General features: G+C 46.2%; 1 protein-coding gene across 2 annotated transcripts in view; it reads right to left on the bottom strand.

Moving 5' to 3' along the window:
- The window catches only part of Kifc3 (kinesin family member C3), a 97,200-nt gene extending 81,663 nt beyond the window's left edge, over window positions 1-15,537 (bottom strand). For both annotated transcript variants that reach the window (XM_032887550.1, XM_032887551.1), the window contains exon 1: window positions 15,412-15,537. In XM_032887550.1, coding sequence (XP_032743441.1) covers window positions 15,412-15,522 — 111 coding nt within the window. In that variant the 5' untranslated portion in view covers window positions 15,523-15,537. The remainder of the gene's footprint in view (window positions 1-15,411) is intronic.
- Window positions 15,538-20,632: the final 5,095 nt, after the last annotated feature.

The raw sequence follows: 20,632 nt of genomic DNA on the forward strand, positions 1-20,632 counted from the left end.
CTCTCTTCCTGGGGGGCCAGTTCCTCCTCTGGCTGGCAGGAGCCCGCTGCCCTTCCCTTTATGCAGGGGAATTCCTGGGGAAGTTTTTATTCTTTGGGATGATAAAGGGAGGGGGTCAACATCTTTCTTCAGAATATCTCTTTTCCTGTTAAGGCTGTTGACTCGAGTCCTTTCTATCAAATACTATAAAACTGTTTAGCACAAGGAATTAAAATCTTCTTATCTTCTCCCACCTAGTAAGATTTTTATGCAAACATTTCAATGCTCCTTGTCAGGAAAACTCCTGTTTACACAGAGGCCCACTGCTCTAGGAATACAATGCTCTGGAGCAAAAACCCTTTTCCGATTCCTCCTTCACTTCCTGCGTGCCATTTTATTCAGACTAGTCAATTGAATAAGACTGTGAAGTCAGACCCTAGGCAATGGGGAAAAGACACAGTCAAAACCTAAGCTAGAAGAAAACTTAGTACTTAGTCTTCTCTCAGTGCGTTTGCTCTTCCGAGTCCACCCTATGGGTGAGAAGACCCCCTAGTCCAAACACTCACTTGGAGAGGCGGTCTCTTTCTTTGTGACCCTGAACTTATTTCTGATGCGGAGATGACAGGAACGTAACCTCCACGGCTGATTTAATTTGGTTTTTGTTTGTTTGTGATCTGGGGCTGGGGATACACGCTAAGTACAGACTCCACCCCTGAGCCTCACCTCGATGAACCTGCCTGCCTCTGTCTTAGATGTATAAGCATCATATAGTAAAGATAAACTGGGCTCATTCCTGCTTATGATTAAATCTCTGTTTCTCAAGGATGAGCCCACCTGTAACCTTAACTACAAATGGTTCTGTACTGCCTGTTCCGGGAAATGGTAACTGTGTCTTTGTGTCAAAGGTCGCGTTATGACTCCCACCTTGCAACCTTGTTTCAAGTTGTTATGACCAACTTGTTCTGCTTATGTTCCGCTCCTGTAACCCCACCTGTTTGCCTGCCAAATCCCCATTCAGAAACCCCCTACTCACGGACTATAAAAGTCCTTATCTTCCACATCTCAAGAGATCTCTTGAACCCCACTTGTAGGGAGAGACAGCCTGTATACATAAAAAAGCTTGCTTTAATTAATTATTTGCTTTAATTATTTTGTCCATGATTTGGGTTGGTGGTCTTTCTCCTCAAATCTGTGGGATTAACAACCTGCAGGCCCGGGCTGGAGAGATGGCTCAGTGGTTAAGAGCACTGACTGCTCTTCCCAAGGTCCTGAGTTCAAATCCCAGCAACCACATGGTGGCTCACAACCATCTGTAATGGGATCTGATGCCCTCTATATAATAAATAAATAAATCTTAAAAAAAAAAAAAAACAACCTGCAGGCCCAAGAGCACATCCACTTTTAGGTCAAGTCTAGAAGGGTCCTTTATAAAACCATTTGAAAATGTTCCGAGTGATGATGTTTGGACTATCTTTACTGTTTACGGAAAAACTGGAAGCCGAAGTTTCACTAGTAAGTCCTTGTTTTTTTATGTCTAATGCCTGGAAATTCCCGTACATCCGGGGAGTCTGTTAAAGCTCTCGGCCTGTTCTGCCCAGAGGAGAATTCACGTTTGTAAGCAGCTTCATTGACTCAAGGCTTTCTTTAGTATGGAGCTGGGAATGGGGCCTGGTTTACCACACACTGAGCTGACCAGCCTTCAGGACGTCTTATGAGGGCTGGGATGGAGAACACATGTTTGGCATGTGCAAGTGCGGCAAATGGGGGGTGGGGACCCACCTCTGCCTGGAGCCGTGTTAAATGTTGGCAGATTGCTGTTAAGATCAGGATTAATGTTAATAAGCTCCTTAAGTTTCTACTGTAAGCATGAAAAAAATTAGGAGTTGGAGCAATCTGATTCCATGATTGACAACCACTGTACTCTTCAGGGTCCAACCATCACCCCCGTGGCTCTCAACCTTCCTAATACTGTGACCCTTTAATACAGTTCTGCATGTTGTGGTGAGCCCTAACCATGAAACTATTTTCATTGCTACTTTATAACTGTGATTTTGCTGTTATGAATTGTAATGTAAATATCTGATACACAGGGTATCTGATATTCGACCCCTGTGAAAAGGTCACTTGACTCCCCCAAAAGGGGTCCTGACCCACAGGTTGAGAACCAATGCCCCATCCTCAAGTCAGTATCAGGAATTCTAAAACAAACTACTCAGGCCCAGTGGATTGCCCCTCTCCCGGAGATGCAGTCGCAACCTGAACTGTCCGAACCAATAAAGTGCAGGCATTTTGCTATTGTGGCCTTAGTAAACTCTAGATGATCCTATCACCATCTTCGCCTAAACCCAGAGCGACGACGCTTCCACTGGTGGCCTAGCAAAGTGACAGCTGTGACGGAGCTGGAGAAGACGCAGTGATCGGTGCCATCACAGACCTTCATCTGCAAGTCATTGTCATTGTCATTGGTACAATCGCCCCTTCCTTGGCTCGTAAGTAGACAGCTCAGGCTCACTTGGTGAGTTGGCTGGGAGACAGAAACCATCCCGTGTTGTCTTCCCTGGGGGTGTAACATCAGGTCCAACAGAAATCTTTCAGTCAGACTTTTCCTAGTTTTAGTACCAGGGGCTGAGTGGTAACAAAGAAAACAGCAGCAGACAAAGCAGGGAGGCCACACACAGGTCAGCAGTGGCTCAACAGGAAAGCAGCAAGGCAGGCGGCTGCCTGAGAGCTGAAGAGACTGAGTAGTTCAAGAGAGTGACCAGGGAAGGGGCAACAGACTGGGGGAAAGAGGACAGAGAGCTGAGGCCGAAGAACATAACGGCCAGAGAAGAGAAACTGCAAGCCTTGGTTGCTATTAGAATTCTGAAAAAAGAGGTTGGGGATTTAGCTCAGTGGTAGAGCGCTTGCCTAGCAAGCGCAAGGCCCTGGGTTCAGTCCCCAGCTCTGAAAAAAAGAAAAGAAAAAAAAATTCTGAAAAAGACTGGCAGGGGTGGCAAACGCCTACTATCCCAGCACTCAGAGGCAGAAGTAGGAAATCTCTGAGTTCAAGGACGGCCTGGTCTACACAGTGAGTTCCAGGACAGCAAGGGCAGAGAAACAGGACAGAGAAACCTTGTCATGAAAAACCAAAATTAATCAATAACGACAGTAATAAATAAAAGTAAAAGGACTCTGAAGAATCAGAGTCTTTAGGGCCAAGAATTTTAGAGAACCCAAGCTTAGGACCTGTAACATGACCACAGGCAGGGGCTGAGAAATCTTCCTAAGCTCCATAGAGTGCCAGACATAGCCGGATGTAATGGCACACACTTGCATTCCCAGCACTCAAAAGGCTGAGAGTTCAAGGCCAGCCTGGTCTGTAGATCATCACCCTGCGTTAAAAACAAAACTATAGATAGATAGATAGATAGATAGATAGATAGATAGATAGATAGATAGATAGATAGATAGACAGACAGATAGACAGATAGATAGATAAATTAAACGTCTGCGATGATTTAATTTTTCTTTTCTCTTACCCCCTTAAATGTTAATTCCAGAATCTAAGAAGCTTGTTCCCCTTGACATCATGGAGAATGTACATTTTTTTTTCCTGTGTCTCAATGGCAGCTGAGTGATCAGAGGACCCGGGGATCAACAGCATCACTAGCAATGCACACCGGAGCTTACACCTGCAGCTCTATCCGCCTGACTTCAGGCTCTCTGGGTAGATCGTTTCAGTAGTCAGCCTGGTTAAATGAAAAAAACACATCACGGAGGCACCGTTCTGGATTTTTCTGTGGGGACATTTCCAGGGAAGTTTAGCTGAGGAGGGAGGACCCACCCTGAAGGTGGGAGCACCCTCCAGTGGGCTGAGGTCCCCTGAGATCCCCGTACACATTAAAAGGGGGGAGAAGAGAAAGCAAGCTGAGCTCCAGGGTGCATCTGCGCAGGCGCGAGCCAAGGGCTGCCTGTTGCTCTCTCTGCTTTGAAGGACTGTATCCTCAGACTGTGAGCCCAACCCTTCCTCTTTTCATTTGCCTTTTGCTCAGGTATTTTGTTACAGCAGTGAATAAGGAAAGCCGCGTGTCAGTTTGCTGGTTCTAGGAATCCTCTGTAACAGTTTGAGACAAGTGGTTTCCTCGGTCCAAAGGGTAAGTTGTAATTGAGCAATGCATCTGGGCGCGGTGGCGCTCACCTCTGCCCCCGAGACCCGACAGCCAGATAGGGGCTGTTGTAAGTTTAAGGTCACCTAGTCTATACAGCTAGCGTCCGGTCAGCCGGGACTACAGAGTAAGGCCGTGAGTTAAACCGAGCTTAAAACAAAAGATATCAAGTGGGTGCAGGAGAGATGGCTCAGAGGTTAAGAGCACTGGCTGCTCTTTTAGAGGAACCGGGTTTGAGTCCCAGCAGCCATACGGCAGTTCACAACTGTCTGTAACTTATCCAGTGTCCTCTGAAGGCACCGGGAATGCATGGGCTCCAGACATGCATGCAGCAAAACAGCCATACGCGTAAAAAAAGATTTCTTTTTAGAAAGGCAAAACAATCAAACCCAGATTTCAGATTCCATTTCATTCATCAACATATTTGTATCGATTAATTTCTTTTTATTGGTTGACTGATTGATAGGGTCTTGATATATAGGCCTTGCTGGCCTCCGACTCACAGAGGAGATCCACTGCATTTGCCTCCTGAACAGTAGGATTAAAGGCGTAAGCTGTCACGCCTGGTCTTCTATTTCTTTTGTTTGTTCTTGTACAACCTCGTTCAATTCAGATAAATTACCCTTTAGGTAATGATAATGAAACTTAGAACCCACCTTCGAGGTAAACTGCTCTGTGTGTGTATGTGTGTGTATGTGTATGTGTATGTGTGTATGTGTATATGTGTGTATGTGTGTGTGAGTGTGTATGTGTGTATGTGTGTGTGAGTGTGTGTGTGTGTGTGTGTGTGTGTGTGTGTGTGTGTGTGTGTGTGTGTGTGTGTATGTGTGTGTGAGTGTGTGTGAGTGTGTGTGTGTGAGTGTGTGTGTGTAGTGTATGTGTGTGTGTGTGTGGCCAATTTAATTATCCTATAAAGCCCTTATTACAGGGGTCTCAACTTTCTTAATGCTTTGAGCCTTCAATACAGTTCCTCATGTTGTGCTGACTCCCAACCATAAAATTACTTGTTGCTACTTCATAACTGTAATCTTGCTACTGCTATGCATTTTTTTTTTTTAGATTTATTTATTTATTTTGTATATGAGTACACTGTAGCTGTCTTCAGACACACCAGAAGAGGGCATCGGATTCCATTACGGGTGGTTGTGAGCCACCATGTGGTTGCTGGGATTTGAACTCAGGACCTCTGGAAGAGCAGTCGGTGCTCTTAACCACTGAGCCACCTCTCCAGCCCCCTACTGCTATGCATTTTAATGTAACTATCTGCTGTACAGATATCTGCTGTGCCTGTGAAAGGGTTGTTTGACCCTCCCACAAAGGAGTCATGACCCATAGGATGAGAACCACTCCCTTATTAGGTGTTGAGTTGTGCCTCAGTAAAAGTACTTCCTACGGGTCAACTGAAGGTCTACAGAGTCAGGGTCAAATTCAGGGCCTTGAATATGAGCTCTCCACCAGTAAGCTACACCCTCAGCCCAGTACACAGCCTTTTAAACCTGGTTAGTGCCCCTTTTGAAGAGAAAGCTCACACTGACTGTTTCTAGAAGCCGCATGTAAAGGTGTTTGAAGTTCGGGCTTGATGTGCTACAGGGCACAGGAACAGTTCTGGAAGGACATGCAGAGCTGTACTCGAATGTGGTTTTTGTTTTGAGACAGGCTCTCTCTATGTCAATGGTTCTCAACCTTCTGGGGATCACACATCAGATACATGCATGTCAGATATTTACATTACAATTCATAACAGTAGCAAAGTTATAGTTATGAAGTAGCAAGAAGCAATTTTATGATCGGCGGGTCAGCACAACATGAGGAACGATGTCAAAGGGTTTCAGGATAAGGAAGGTTGACAATCACGGTTCTATGTAGCTCTGGGAGGCCTGGAACTTGATATGTAGACCAGGCTAGCCTGAAACACACAGAGATCCTCCTGTCTCCTGACTGCTGGGATTAAAGGCATGTACTACGATACCTAGCTACTGTGTTTCTCTTAAACCCATGCCTTTAATTCCAACACTTGAGAGGCAGAGGCAGGTGTATCTTTTTGGATTCAACCTGGTCTACATAGTGAATTCCAGGACAGTTAGTAGTGTAGAGAAACTGTCAAAAGAAGAGAGAGAGAGAGAGAGAGAGAGAGAGAGAGAGAGAGAGAGAGAGAAGAGGGAGGAAGAGAAATTAGCTAGCTGCATATTACATTCCTATTTTAGTACTCAGGAAGCTGAGGCAGGAGAGTGAGAATTCAAAACCAACTTAGACCATAAAATAAAATTTGATCTAAGAAATAATGAATAAATGCATTTTTGAGCTGTGCAATGGTGACTCATGCTTTTAATCCTAGCACTCGGGAGGCAAAGTCAGGTGGATCTCTGAGTATGAGGCTAGACTGGTCTACAGAGTTGTTTCCAGGACAGCCAGAGCTATACAGAGACACCCTGTCTCAAAAGATAAAAGCAAACAAAACAACAACCAAAAAACCCAACAACAACAACAACAAAATGTTCCTTGGACTGAAACAGCTCTTGTCTAGCATGCACACAGCCTGGGTTTGATCAGCACCAAAACAACCAAACCAAACCAAACCAAAAAGCAAAAAGCAAAACCAAAACCAACCAAAAAAACAAACAAGCAAAAACAGTGAAAACTCAAATGTCCGAGGCAAGAAGATTATCATGAGTTTGAGGCCAGCCTGGGCTACATGGTAAGCTCCAAGTTAGCCTAGGCTACAGAGTAAAAATGTCTCCAAAAATAAAAACAAAGCAATAGTTAGCAGGTGTGCTGGCACATTTCCGTAATCCCTGTATTTTAGGGGCTAAGGCAGGAGGGTCATCAGTTCAAGGTAAACCTGTGCTACACAGTGACACTCTGTAGGGAGTAAAGTCCTAAGTGAGGTGACCTGGGCATGCCTCTCGGGAGTGGCAAAGCCTTCTTCTCTGCTGAGGCTACTGAGGCTCTGTGGCATGGCATAGCTTTCCTCTAGTCTGTGTGCAGATGTCGATCCTGAGTACAGAATATGCCTACTGTACCCTTCTCCCCGTCCCCACCCCAGTGTGTGTAGCTTGAAGAGTCTACAGAGATTGCCCCTACAGAGATCAGCTACACCTGCCTCTGTGTTCAGCAGTTTATGACAACCCCTCCCCCTGGTTTATCTGTGTGCGATAACCACACTCCCCAGTCAGCTGTATGCAGTACCTCCGAGAGCCAGACCCCATGGTCTCAGCTTTTCCCTGTATATATGTCTGCCATTTCTCCAGTCCCTCTCTGTCCTAGTCAGGATTCCAGGACCCAACTGTGCAAGGATACAGCAAGATTCTGTCAAACAAAACACCCCCCCAAAAACCCCTGCCATAATAAATAAGGTAAAATAGCACACTTAAAATATTTAAATGGGGCCTGTGAGATGGCTTAGCCAATTAGGGAGCTTGTCTCACAAAGTGACCTCCTGAGTCCCATCCCTGGAGCTGTTGTATAGGTGGAAGGGAGTTGTCCTCTGACTTCCACATTCACACTGGCACAGCATACACACACCACACACACACACACACACACACACACACACACACACACACACACAAGACGATAATAATTTTAAAAATTTAAAAGTAATCTAAAAGACAATGTGAAGGAGCAAAGGGAGACACAAAATGAGGAGACAAACAGAAAAATAATCAAATGATGAACTAGAGCCCCCAGAACATAATTACATGAGATAAAAATTGTCTCCAGAGATGGCTCAGTGGTTAGAGCACTGACTGCTCTTCCAGAGGTCCTGAGTTCAATTCCCAGCAACCACATGGTGACTCACAACCATCTGTAATGGGATCTGATGCCCTTTTCTGGTGTGTCTGAAGACAGTGACAGGGGACTCATATACTTTAAATACATAAATAAATAAATAAATAAATAAATAAATAAAATCTTAAAAAAAAAAATTGTCTCCAGGACAGCCAGGGCTACACAGTGAACCCTGTCTTGAAAAACTAAACCAAAACAAAACAAAACAAAAACCCTCAAAAAAAAATTATCTGAGTACGCCAACTGAAATGCAAAAATTACTAAATCGTTTGGTTTGGTTTGGTTTGGCTTGGTTTGGCTTGGCTTGGTTTGGTTAGATTTGGTTTGGGTTCTGAGACAGAACCTCAGCTTCCAAGGTACTGAGATTATGCGTAGGACCTATTATGCCCAGCTTTAATTTGGGCTTTTTGTTTAATTTGATTTTTTTTTTTTTTGAGACAGAATTTCATGCTGTAGCCCAGGCTAGCCTCATCCCCATGCCAAGCCTCATCTATCCAAGTATTAGGATTACAGGGTTACGCCACTATGTTCAGCTCCTGCTTTGTTTGTTGGTTTGTTGGGGTGTTTTGTTGGGAGACAGGTTCACTCTGTAGCCCAGGCTAGCCCCAAACTCCCGCCAATATTCCCGCCTAAGCCTCCTCCCAAGTACTGGGATCAGAGTCACGAATCATTATACTCAGCTTTTAAATTCTGATTTTTTTTTTTAAAGAGAAGTCCCTCAAGAAGTGCATATAGTAATAAAGAAATATTACATACCATGCTGATATAAGGCTAGGGTGCCTATATTCATTTCAGATGAAATAAATACCAGAGCAAGAAAAACGACCAGGAATAAAGAGGGACATTACATAATGAGAAAAAGGATCAGTTTGTCAACAAGAAGAAAACTTCACCCCATGAGATGCCCTTGGCGAGCCTTCAGAGTCAACCCCGGGGCCAGGCAGCCTGTCAGCGAAACCAACTCCTTCACAGAGGATGAACAGCCCTTCTGGCGTCACCCAGGGAAACACGAAGAACCTCCCTAGCTTTCCCGCTCTCAGCTGGATTAACGACCACCAACTTTGGAGGTCACATACTTAGGTAGCGCACTGCTAGTCCCCGCCGCCTTCTTGGCCGCTGTGTGTGTTGTGGCTGTGCTTGCCAGCGGTACTTTTTAGGAACCTGAGAACACTGGCATTTTGCTTGGGCCTGCAGCCGACAGACAGGTAATTAGGAGAATGAAAGGGAGCCTTACACAGTGTCTGCCTCAGCTCCTGCCTCAACCTTCAGGTTAAATCTGACTTCTACCCGTAAGCATGTTAAACATCTGAGAAATGTTTTGCCCAAAACTATAAAGCAGGGTTAACTTGACCTAGACTTGCCTGGTCTGTCTCTCGCCCAGCCTTCAAGGCTAATAACACCTACAGCCACCATGACTGGAAACACCAGGCCAAGGAGGCAGTAGAAAGAGGTGGTGGCTCCTGAGTGCCTAGAAAAGCCCCACCTATTCACAGCCGTGCCATGAATATTCATTCCTCGCGTTTACTGGCCTTCTTGTTCTCAGCATTCCTATCTAAATAGGGCAGGGGAGGTTAATTTGTTCATTTATTTACTGTTTTGTTTTGTGATTTTGAGACAGGGCCCAGCTATGCAGATCAGGCCGTTCTAGAACTCATCTGTACTTTAGGCTGGCCTTGAACTTGTGACTCTCATGCTTTAGGTTCTTGCTAAGCTTGTGGACATTTGCTACCATGTCCAGCTGGCGAAGCCCATTCGGGAGCAGGGATCTCTCTTCTCCATTCTTCCTCCTCAGATAAGCCTTCAGCCACCAGTGCTATACATTCTTTATCCCCAGCACCCATTTCTCAAGCACCGATCTTTCCATAGAACAAACCCCTGGGCTTGGATCTCGTAAGCACTCCAACAAGAAGACAGAGCCATCCTAAATGTAGGCCTAACAACGGAGCTTTGAACACAGCGCCAAAAGCTGTAGAAGCTTTAGAAGGAATGGGGAAATAGACAGTTAGAGACTTCAGCACACCTCTCTCAGTGACTGATGCTATAACTAGGCAAAAAAAAAAAATAAACATAGATAGGATTGAGTCATCCCAGCCACTGAATGGATCCCATTGACTTTTATGGAATCTTTCATCAAATAAAAGCAGGACACACAATCTTCCCAAGTGCACGAAGAACACTGTTAGACCATACGGTAGCCCATAAAACAAATCCCAACGTACATACTTAGAAGGAGCTCATCTTTCTGGTTGCAAGCCAAGCCTTTAATGGCTAAGCCATCTCTCCTGCCTATTAAAAAGATTTAAAATGACGTAAAATTGTTTTCCAAAAGGGAATTAAAAAGGAAAAGGAAAAAAAAAACCCACCTGGAAAAATACTTAGCTATAACAGCATACTTCTTCATTTTGGTCTGGTTTTGTATTTGGGTCTTGTTTTTCTTGAGGGCAGGGTTTTCCTTTATAGCCCTGGCTGGCCCAGAACTAACTATAATAGACTGGCTTTCCAGATTCATGGCAATCCTCCTGCCTCTGCCTCCTGAATGCTGGGATTTTATAGGCGTGTGGCCCCACACCTGGCTACAGCATCTTTCTAAAGTGGGAGTCTTAGTCTGAATAGAAAAACATTTAAACCAAACAGAGATGAAAATACAGTCCATAAAATTTTGTGGGACATCAGTAAGTAGTGCTTAGGGGAAATTTATAGCATTAAACGCTTATCTTAAAAGAAATAGGAGGTACCGTTTAAGAGCTCATCTAGATCCCAGCACTCGAGAGGGAGAAATAGGAGAATAAGAAGTTTTAAGGCAAGTTTGGGCTACCTAGCAAAGTCCTGCCTCAACACACACACACACACACACACACACGAGAGAGAGAGAGAGAGAGAGAGAGAGAGAGAGAGAGAGAAAGAGAGAGAGAGAGAGAGAGAGAAAGAGAGAGAGAGAAGCACTAATCTTCCTCCTTACCTAAGGAAAAAATATGCAAAAGCAAGGAAATAATAAAGCTAAGAAGGAAAAAAAAATCAGTAACATTGAAAACGGAAAAACAGGAAGAAAAAAAGAAAAGAAAAGAAAAACCAATGAAACCCAAGCTGAAGCCCAGGATTGCGTAACAGCTCTGGTCTCTGCTGCTGGGAAGGCTGAAGCAAGACAACCATTTATGCATGTAAATTCTAGACTGAAACTGGGTAGGTGACCAGCTGGGGTAGCATTTAATAGGCGGAGACAAAGGGATCATCACAAATTTGAAGCCACCCTGATCTACATAGTGAGCTCCAGGATAGCCATGAACACAGAGAAACATTCTTAAAAAGTTCTATGTCAAGGGTTGGGGGATTTAGCTCAGTGGTAGAGCGCTTGCCTAGGAAGCGCAAGGCCCTGTTCGGTCCCCAGCTCGAAAAAAAAAAAAAGAACCAAAAAAAAAGTTCTATGCCAATTTGAGCAGCAAGGGAGGCCTTTGTGGGAAACACACATAAGGCACCGGCTAGGGCTCACACGCTGGCGTGCCAACACACACACACACACACACACACACACACACACACACACACACACACACAGAGCTGACGTACTGATGCCTGGGCACCTGCTTATAACCACAGCACAGCCTGGGAGTTAGAGCATCATCTACAAAGTGAGTTCCAGCCAGGGCTGTCACACAGAGGAAACAAAAGAAAACCAAACCAAACCAAAAGATCTAGCTTTTGTGTGTGCCTGTGTGCGCATGCATGTATGTGCATGCTACATAGTGAGACACTTAAAGAACATACTAAAATCTGTTCTCCCTTCTGTCAGAAAAGTAGAGGAGGCTGGACATGATGGCGCACGCACGCCTTTAATCCTAGCACTCAGGAGGCAGAAGCGGGCAGATCCTTGTGGATTCTAGGTCAGCCCTGTCTACATAGTGAGACAAGATAGCCAGGTCAATGTAGAGATATCCTGTCTCGAGGAAGAAAAAATAAATAAACAAAACACCTGTAACGTGTGCTTCCCCAGCTGTGACGCATTCCTTCCTTCCTTCCTGTGAACTTAGAAGCATCTGGAGCCAACTTTAATTTTATTTTTAATTAATTAATTGATTGATTAATATGTTGAGACAGCAGCATAGATCTCACTATGTCGTTCCGGCTGACTTGGAACTCATTCCATAGCGAAATTCCCACAAAGGTCAGCAGAATACCGTTCCCCTCAGACAAACACTGCGCTAACGAATCCTCTTTTCCTTGAGTGTTTTCTTCTGATTCCACTTCCAAATTCAAGCCGTGTTTTGTACCCTCACTTCCTCTTCCAAAGACATAGGTCAAGCTACTGAAATAGCATGAATGACTTTTTAATTCAGAATTAGAGGGGAGGGGGATGGGATTCAGCACAGAGAATTTTCTAGCACATTGAGGCCCTGCCTTCTATATTCGATTCAAGCCCCAGCCCTCCCTACACACAAAAAGCTCACAAAATAAAAAATAAATAAATAAAAAGTCACTTAAATGGGTTGGGGATTTAGCTCAGTGGTAGAGCGCTTGCCTAGGAAGCGCAAGGCCCTGGGTTCAGTCCCCAGCTCCAAAAAAAAAAAAAAAAAAAAGAACAAAAAAAAAAAAAGTCACTTAATGAAGTGCTAATTATAGTTGTTTCTGTTCAGCTCTCAGAAACTCCCCTGGGAGTCTCATCCCCTCCTCCCCTCCTGCTGAGCCCCCACAGACCCTACAACTGTGCCCTCCGCATGGACCTTACAAATTTCCCTCATGCTCCGAAGTCATGCCAGAGTCACAATGGGCGGACAACTGTGGGTGACTAAAATGACTAATGACAAGGTCGGTTTCACTTTTGAAAAACATGGCAGCCAAGTGTAGTGCTACAAACTCAGACTCTCGGGACTCGGAAGGTAGAGACAGGAGGATCAGGAGTTCGCGGTCACCCTTGACAATATAGTGAGCTCAAAGAAAGTCTGGGTTACCTGTGACCCTGTCAGATGAAACAAGGAACCGGTGAGAGAGTGCACAGGTTAAAAACAATCACTGCTCTTCTTGAGGACCGGAGTTTGCTTCCCACACCCACACTGAGCAGCTCACCACTGCCTGTAACCCCAGCTCTGGGGAACCCAACGCCTCCAGCCTCCAATGGCCTCTGTGCTCACATGCACACGCCCCGCCCACGAGGACAGGCAGCACACACTCAGCTCTGACGAAAGTCTCCTAGTTCTTTCTTGGAAAACGACGGAAAGGCGGAAAGGCGGAGTAAAGTTTAGAAAGACCAAACCGACTTGAATGAAACAAGCTTACGTAGAATTCCCCTTTGTCACGGAGCCCCACCTCCTCTTTACAGCACTGAAGTGTTGGTTGGCAGTCTGTGCAGACATGAAGAAAAGGTAGCTGGGGTTCTGGAAGCAGATCTGGCCTGTGCCTGGCAGCTCTTCCACCCTTCAGAGTTCAGCTAAAGAGGCATCCCCTTGCCGCATGGTGGTGGCACCGGCCTCTAATCCCAGCACTCAGGAGGCAGAGGCAGGTGGATCTGTGCATTTGAGGCCAGCCTGGTCACAGATCGAGCTCCAGGATAGTCAGGGCTACACAGAGGAACCCTGTCTCAGAGAGAGAGGTGTGGGGAGGCATCCCAGCAGCCCCCCAGCCCCTCTGAAGGGCCTTTCTCGACATCCCTATCTACTAAGTGCTTATTGGATTCAGGCATGAATTCAGAAGTGGCTCCCTAGTCCCAGGGAAGAACCTGTCCTGAGGTCCTATCCTGTCACTGAGTTCTTGTTCCCACTCTGGAGGCTCCATGGGAGCCAGGATCAACTGTCCTGGCATACTGCAAGCCCCGAAAAATGCAAGCCCAAGGAGAGAGAAAAATGCTGACCCATGCCTATACATGAGACAGGGGGACGGAACCGTGGCAGCCAGATTGGGCTATGTGTGGTGAGTTCAAGGCCAGCCTGGGCTCCGTCACAAACAGAGCAAGGCAAAACCACAAAACGAACAAGCACAAGTGAACAGCAGCTCTTTCGGAAAACACCAAACAGGTTCAGAAGCCTGCACAACTCAAGCAAACCCACCCGGGAGCTTCAAACATGCAAAGGGACAGCATTTTGCCCCAGCTTCCCCGACTCATCATCCCACTTCTATTCAGTTTGCAGAAGTTTTAGTTTGAGATACAAAGTAACCTTCTGAGTAAGGATGGGCTAAATCAGTGTGACACCTGGCCCAAAGGAAACAGGGCATTCTGCATTGGCAAATACTTCTAGGTTTCCAGGGCCATCCCCAAAGAGCCCTCCTTCTTCATTCCCAGGACATTCTGTCCATCCAGCGCAAGGGTAGCCTAGCTGCCTAGCATGAAGGCCACTTCAGGCTGTTCGCCATGACTGTGGGCCAAGGAGAGAGAAAGAATGTCCTGAGCCTTATCAGTGCGTCAGCCAGAGGAAGAGGATTCCGAGGGCAGCAGCATTAGGATAACTAAATACACTGGGGCTGGGCGTGCTGGTGAATGTCTTTAATCCCAATTCTGGAGGGACAGGTGGATCTCCGTGAGTTCTAGGGCAGCCTGGTATACATGGTGAGTCCAGGCTAGCCAGAGCTACATAGTGAGACTGTCAAAAAAATGAGTGAATGAATGAAAGGAAGGAAGGAACAAACAAAAGACAGGGGTCTAGGAAGTTTAGCCCAGTGGTAGGGTACTCAGGCCTTGAGGCCTGAGTAGGTACAGGCCTTGAGTTATCCCCGGCACCTCACAAAAAGAAAGGAAAATATTAGTGTCGTGTTCTAGAAGAGGATGACCATGAAGATGGGGAGGGGAGGTTATCGGTTTGGGGAGTCATGGTGCCAGGAATGGAACCCAGAGCTTGTGTATGCTGGGCAGACAGATCTATCACTTCCCTAGGTTCTCAGGCCTGGGGGTGTGAGGGGTCTACCTATAACTCTAATTAGTGCTGTGGGTGGAGTAGGGCTGGGGAGTATTCTAGAGTGAACCCCTTTAGTTGAGAGGTTATTACCCAAGAGTACTTGGGGTGCATCCATTTGGAATGTCATGCTGGAGGGTATTTCCAGGGGCCATGAAATGACTCAACAAATAGGAACACCTGTCTCCAGGAATAAGAACTGAGTTGGGTCCTCCTGTCCCACATAGTGGAAGGAGAGAACTGACTCCTACCAATGGGACACACGTCCACACGTGTGATCCTGCGTGTGCGCAAGCATGTATATACACAAATAAGTATGTGTTAACTCCAAGAGGCAATTTCTGAAATCTTTTTTTTTTTTTTTTTTTCCGGAGCTGGGGACCGAACCCAGGGCCTTGCGCTTCCTAGGCAAGCGCTCTACCACTGAGCTAAATCCCCAACCCCAATTTCTGAAATCTTAGTCCCAAAACACAGACACTTAGTTAACACCGTTTTTCTTTTCCTGTCTTGGTAGTAACGAACCCCAGAAGCATCTCGATCCTCTAGCCAGAGAAACCCGTCTTACCTGAAACCTCTCTCTGCCTTCCCCCTCCTTCCCACTGTCCCTCAGCCCTGCTCCTCACCTTATTCTGCTGCGTGGTGATCCCAGTCTCCACTTCTGGCCCATCTTTGTCTCTGGATCTCCAGAGGGCTGCCAGGGTCCCTTCTCCAAACAGCAGCTCAGCCCAAGACATTCCCGAGCCAGCTTCCTTCCCTAGTGCCCCACAGCCCTCGGGCTAAAGTACAAATTCCTAAGCGAACACCTCCCTGGAGGCTCGGCAGCCATCCCCTCCTCCTGCCCAGTGTCCTTTAGTTATCAGGCACAACCAGCTGCCCACGAACCAAGCCTTCAGAGAGTACTGCCCAACACGAACACGCTGGAACACACTGTCTGGAGCCCACAAAAAAACCTTGTCTTTCAGTGTCTAGTGTTGTCTCACCAAAAATCGTCCTACTCTCGACACTCAAGGGGCTAAAGCAGGAGGATTCCAACTTCAAGGCCAGCGTGGGCTAAATAGTGAGTTAAGACCTTCTGGCAATAAACAGAAACAAACCCAAAACCCTTCCTTTTAAAATCCTACTGCACATAGTGGGTACATGGTTCTGAACAGACCACGGGTCTGGTATAGGTGGGGTCCTGGGCTCCGTCCTCAGCAACATTAAAAACCAGTCCCAAATTCTTCTCATAGCTGTTTGCAATCACCTCTGTCCTAACAGTGCATCTACGCTGTGCTTGTGTGGCCCTCTTGCTTTATTTCTTAAGAGAGGGTGACTTTCTACCACCCTCGCCTTATATTCTTAATTTTTTTTCCAGTATCATGCAAAGCTAAAGTGATCTGATCGTTGCTTCTATTTTATCTATGTTTGTTATTTTGGTTTGATGAGACAGGGCCTCACACCGAAGCTCAAATTGAACTAGAACTATGTAGTCCAGGCTAGCCCCCAACTCACTCTAATCCATCTTCCTCAGCTCCATACGTGCTGGCTGGAATTAAAAGTGTGAGTCGCCACGCTAAGACTATTTTAAAATTTTTGTTTTACACTGGACAGTGATGGTGTACTGTACGTCTATAGGCAGATCTCTGTGAGTTTGAGGCCAGCCTGGTTTACAGGCTAGTTCCAGGAGAGCCAGAGTTATACAGAGAACCCTGTCATGAAAAACAGAAAGAAAGAGAAAAGAAAAAGAAAGAAAGAAGAAAAGAAAAAGAAAAAATTTCCTATTTTTTTCCTTCCCTTCTTTTTTAGACAATTCTGTAAGGCCAGGAGAGGGAGATCTGAAGTGCTTCCTTTATGGCAAACCCCACTCCCACTTCCGATCTCTGCTCCTTCCTGGATGGTAGGATGTGTTATGGGGAGAGATCTATGAGGCTCTTAATTACTTATTTCCCTGAGTTTCTTTTTTTTTTTTTTTTTTTTTTTTCAGAGCTGGGGACCGAACCCAGGGCCTTGCGCTTGCTGGGCAAGCGCTCTTCCATGAGCTAAATCCCAACCCCTTTCCATGAGTTTCTATTTACTCGTTTTAAAAACAAATTTTCTTGTAGCCTTGACTGGGTCCGGTTGTCTCCTGCCTAGGCTTCAGCACACCTAGGGTCTCTGGGAGTGACGACCAGGATCGTTGCGCCACCTAGTGGTCATTTTGAGGAAGTGGTCGAGGAGGAAGGGAGGGGGAACTCACCAGCTCAGAAATTAGGACCAACCTACAGAGGTGTCGGGGAGCATGAAACAGACAACAAGGTAATCCTTGTGTTTTCAGTCAGCCTCTCTGTCTGTCTTCCTCCCTTCAGGGTCCCACTGTGTAGCTGAGGAGGACCCCATACTTCTGATCCTCTCCCCTCAGCTGGGATCACAGGTTTGCTTCACCAGCTTGGTCTCCTGCCATTTTGTATCTTTTCGAGACAGGGTCTCACAAAGTTGCCCACACAAGTTTCGAAGTTGCCATCCTCCCGCCTCAGCTTCCTGTAAATAATGACGACTTACACGTATTTGTATGCTTATGTACAGATCTATCGTTTTTTTTCTGTCCTGCCTCACTGGGGTCTGATGGAAGCCGAATGCGTACTGAGTGACAAGTGGTCACGTGACCTCAGAAATACACCATAGTTGCTGCACTGTCCAAACTCTAAATAGTGCCGCTTTGTACTGACAGGCATGTGTGCAGAGAAACGACAGGGGAGAGCGACTGCCAGGGAATATCGTCTCCAGACGCCTCCTTGGCACAAGTACAACCAACCTGAAATTGACTGACGTGAGAAACTGCACAAGGGAAGTGGTTGGCCTCACTGTGGCAGAGTTTGGGGCCAGCTTGAAGAAAGGGGCTGGTTCTCTGGGCACAGGTGTGTCAGAAACGGGTGCAGAACACCATGTGTTATGGGCCGCGGACTTCTGAGGCAGGCCTGTACCTGATTTTTGTATTCTATCTTCGGCTCAGCATATGCCTCAACCTGTAAAATCAAGAGCTCGGCCTCTCTTGTCACTCATATGGATACATAAAGGATAACACGGGGTTGGGGATTTAGCTCAGCGGTAGAGCGCTTGCCTAGGAAGCACAAGGCCCTGGGTTCGGTCCCCAGCTCCGAAAAAAAAAAAAAAAAAGAAAAAAGAACCAAAAAAAAAAAAATGAAAACATAAAGGATAACATGTTCTATTTAGATCAGCTCCAGTTTATCTGAGGAATTAAAGGACAGTTTGAAAGGATACTTTTGTTTGGGTTCTGTGGTGTTAGATCAAAGCTGGGGCCTCAAACACCAGCATACACATACACACACACACACACACACACACACACAGATACACACAGACACACAGACACACACACAGACAGACACACACACACACACACACACACACACACACACACACACACACACACACACACACACACACACACACACACACACACACACACACACACACACACACACACACACACACACACACACATACACACACACACACACACACACACACACACACACACACACACACACAGACACACACACACAGACACACACACACAGATACACACAGACACACACACAGACACACACACAGAAACATACACACAGACACACATACACATACACACACACAGAAACACACACACAGACACACACATACACACACACAGCTTTTTGATATAGGAAGGTTCCCCTGGGTAGCCCTGACTATCCTGGCACTTACTCTGTAGAAAAGGCTGTCCTGGAACTCATAGCGATCCACCTGCCTCTGCTTCCCTCCCACCTACTTTATTTGTGCGCGTGGGATGTGCGTGTCACGGCACATGTGCGGAGGTGGGGATTCTCTTGTTCTCTTCCATGTGGGTGGGTCCTAGGGATTGAATACAGGTCCCCAGGAGCCATTGGACAATGAGCACATGGTCATTGACCTGCTGAGCCTCTCACTGGCTGTATCTACTGGATTCTTTGAGAGAAGATTTCACTATGTTCCTCAAGCAGTGTCTAACTAGAAATCCTCCTGTCTCAGCCTCTGCAGTGCTGGGGTTATAGTCCAAGCCCCCCATCGGAAAACAAGTTTTCAATAAGTAAATATACGCTATACCAGGGCTTAAATAGCACTGTAACCCAGCACAAAATCATCAGGACAACTCAGACGGGAGCACACTCGCTCGCTCCGGGGCTTGTAGTTTAAAATACATTAAATACACATGAAAAATTACCCTCTCTGTTCCCGCCATTGAAATGCAAATATGGTTTCATTCTCCAGACTCCCCTGCCTGGTCCTGAAATTCCTTTTGGAATTCCATCTCCCCACAGGCGTCAAGCTCATTACCTCTCTTCTGGCTGATAAGAATTCTCTGCCTGAGGCTTTTTTGCAAGAGTTCCTTTTTTTTTTTCCTGTAATGAACGCTCAGTGCTCAGGCTTGTCTTGTCCAGTCTGCCGGATGTAAGTGTCCCCTGATTAATGGACCTGCCAGCTCCAAGAGCTGATATCATACCCGCAAAGGCCCAGCTGAAAAATGTCACTTCTTATCCCTGTTGTTCAAGCCCTTCCCTTCCACGAGTTCTGCAAGCCTCCAGGGACACCCGGTATTTCATGTGGGGTTTTGTTAGTTCTAAGGGTCACCTTATTAGTAACAAATTGGAGTAGATCATTGAATTATTTAACTCAGAAATAATTTCTTTTGTCAGACAACGTGCTTTGCACGATAAGCATAAGCTGACTCCCATTTTTTTTTTCCTTTTCAATCCTTACACCGCAATGTAACCATTTAAACCCACGGATTCACCACGCTAAGCAACCTCTTATTTTAAATCTTTTTTTTTATCTTATGAGTGTTTGCTTACACACATGACATGCACCACATATATGTGTCTGTTACCCTTGTAGGCCAGAAGAGGGTATTGGATTCCCTAGAACCGAGGTTACAGGCACCATGTGGGTCCTGGAAACCCAGCCTGGGTCCTCTGTAAGAGTGGCAAATACTCTTTCTTTTTGTTTTTAAGATTTACTTATTTATTTTATGTATGTGAGTACACTGTCACTGTCTCAGACACACCAGAAGAGGGCATCGGATCTCATTACAGATGGTCATGAGCCACCATGTGGTTGCCGGGAATTGAACTCAGGACCTCTGGAAGAGCAGTCAGTGCTCCTAACCACTGAGCCATCTCTCTACCCCCTCCTGCTTTATTACTCTGTGTTTAGTGTGTGCGGCTGCAACAACATGTGAGAATGGAGGTGACAGGATAACCTGAAGGACTCTCTCCTTCTACCAGGTGTGTCCCATGGGGCAAACCCGGGTTCTCAGGTCTGGTGGAAACACACACAGAACAATCTCACCAGCCTCCAGCCCCATTGTTTTTTCCTAGATTCTACCTAGGGGTAAATAAAGGCTTGTGTCTCAGGGTTTCTACTGCTGTTTCTAAAACACCCCGACCAAAATTAACTTGGGGAAGAAAGGTTTTATTTCCTTTTGCGGCTTGTAGTTCATCCTCCCACGAATTCAGGGCAGGAACTCAAGGCAGGAGCTGATGCAGAACCCATGGAAGGGTGCTGCTTGCTGGCTTGCTCCCCATGGTTTGCTCAGCTTACCCTCTTGGTTTTTTTGTTTGTTTGTTTGTTTTTGTTTTTGTTTTTCTAGACAGGATTCCTTTGTGCATTCCTGACTGTCCTAGAACCAGTGGACCAAGATGGTCTTGAACTCAGAGATGTGCCTGCCTCTGCCTCTGCCTCTGCCTCTGCCTCTGCCTCTGCCTCTGCCTCTGCCTCTCTGCCTCTGCCTGCCTCTGCCTCTGCCTCTGCCTCTGCCTCTGCCTCTCTGCCTCTCCTCTGCCTCTGCCTCTG

Source organism: Rattus rattus, chromosome 17 (assembly GCF_011064425.1).
Source record: "Rattus rattus isolate New Zealand chromosome 17, Rrattus_CSIRO_v1, whole genome shotgun sequence".
Taxonomy (NCBI): domain Eukaryota; kingdom Metazoa; phylum Chordata; class Mammalia; order Rodentia; family Muridae; genus Rattus; species Rattus rattus.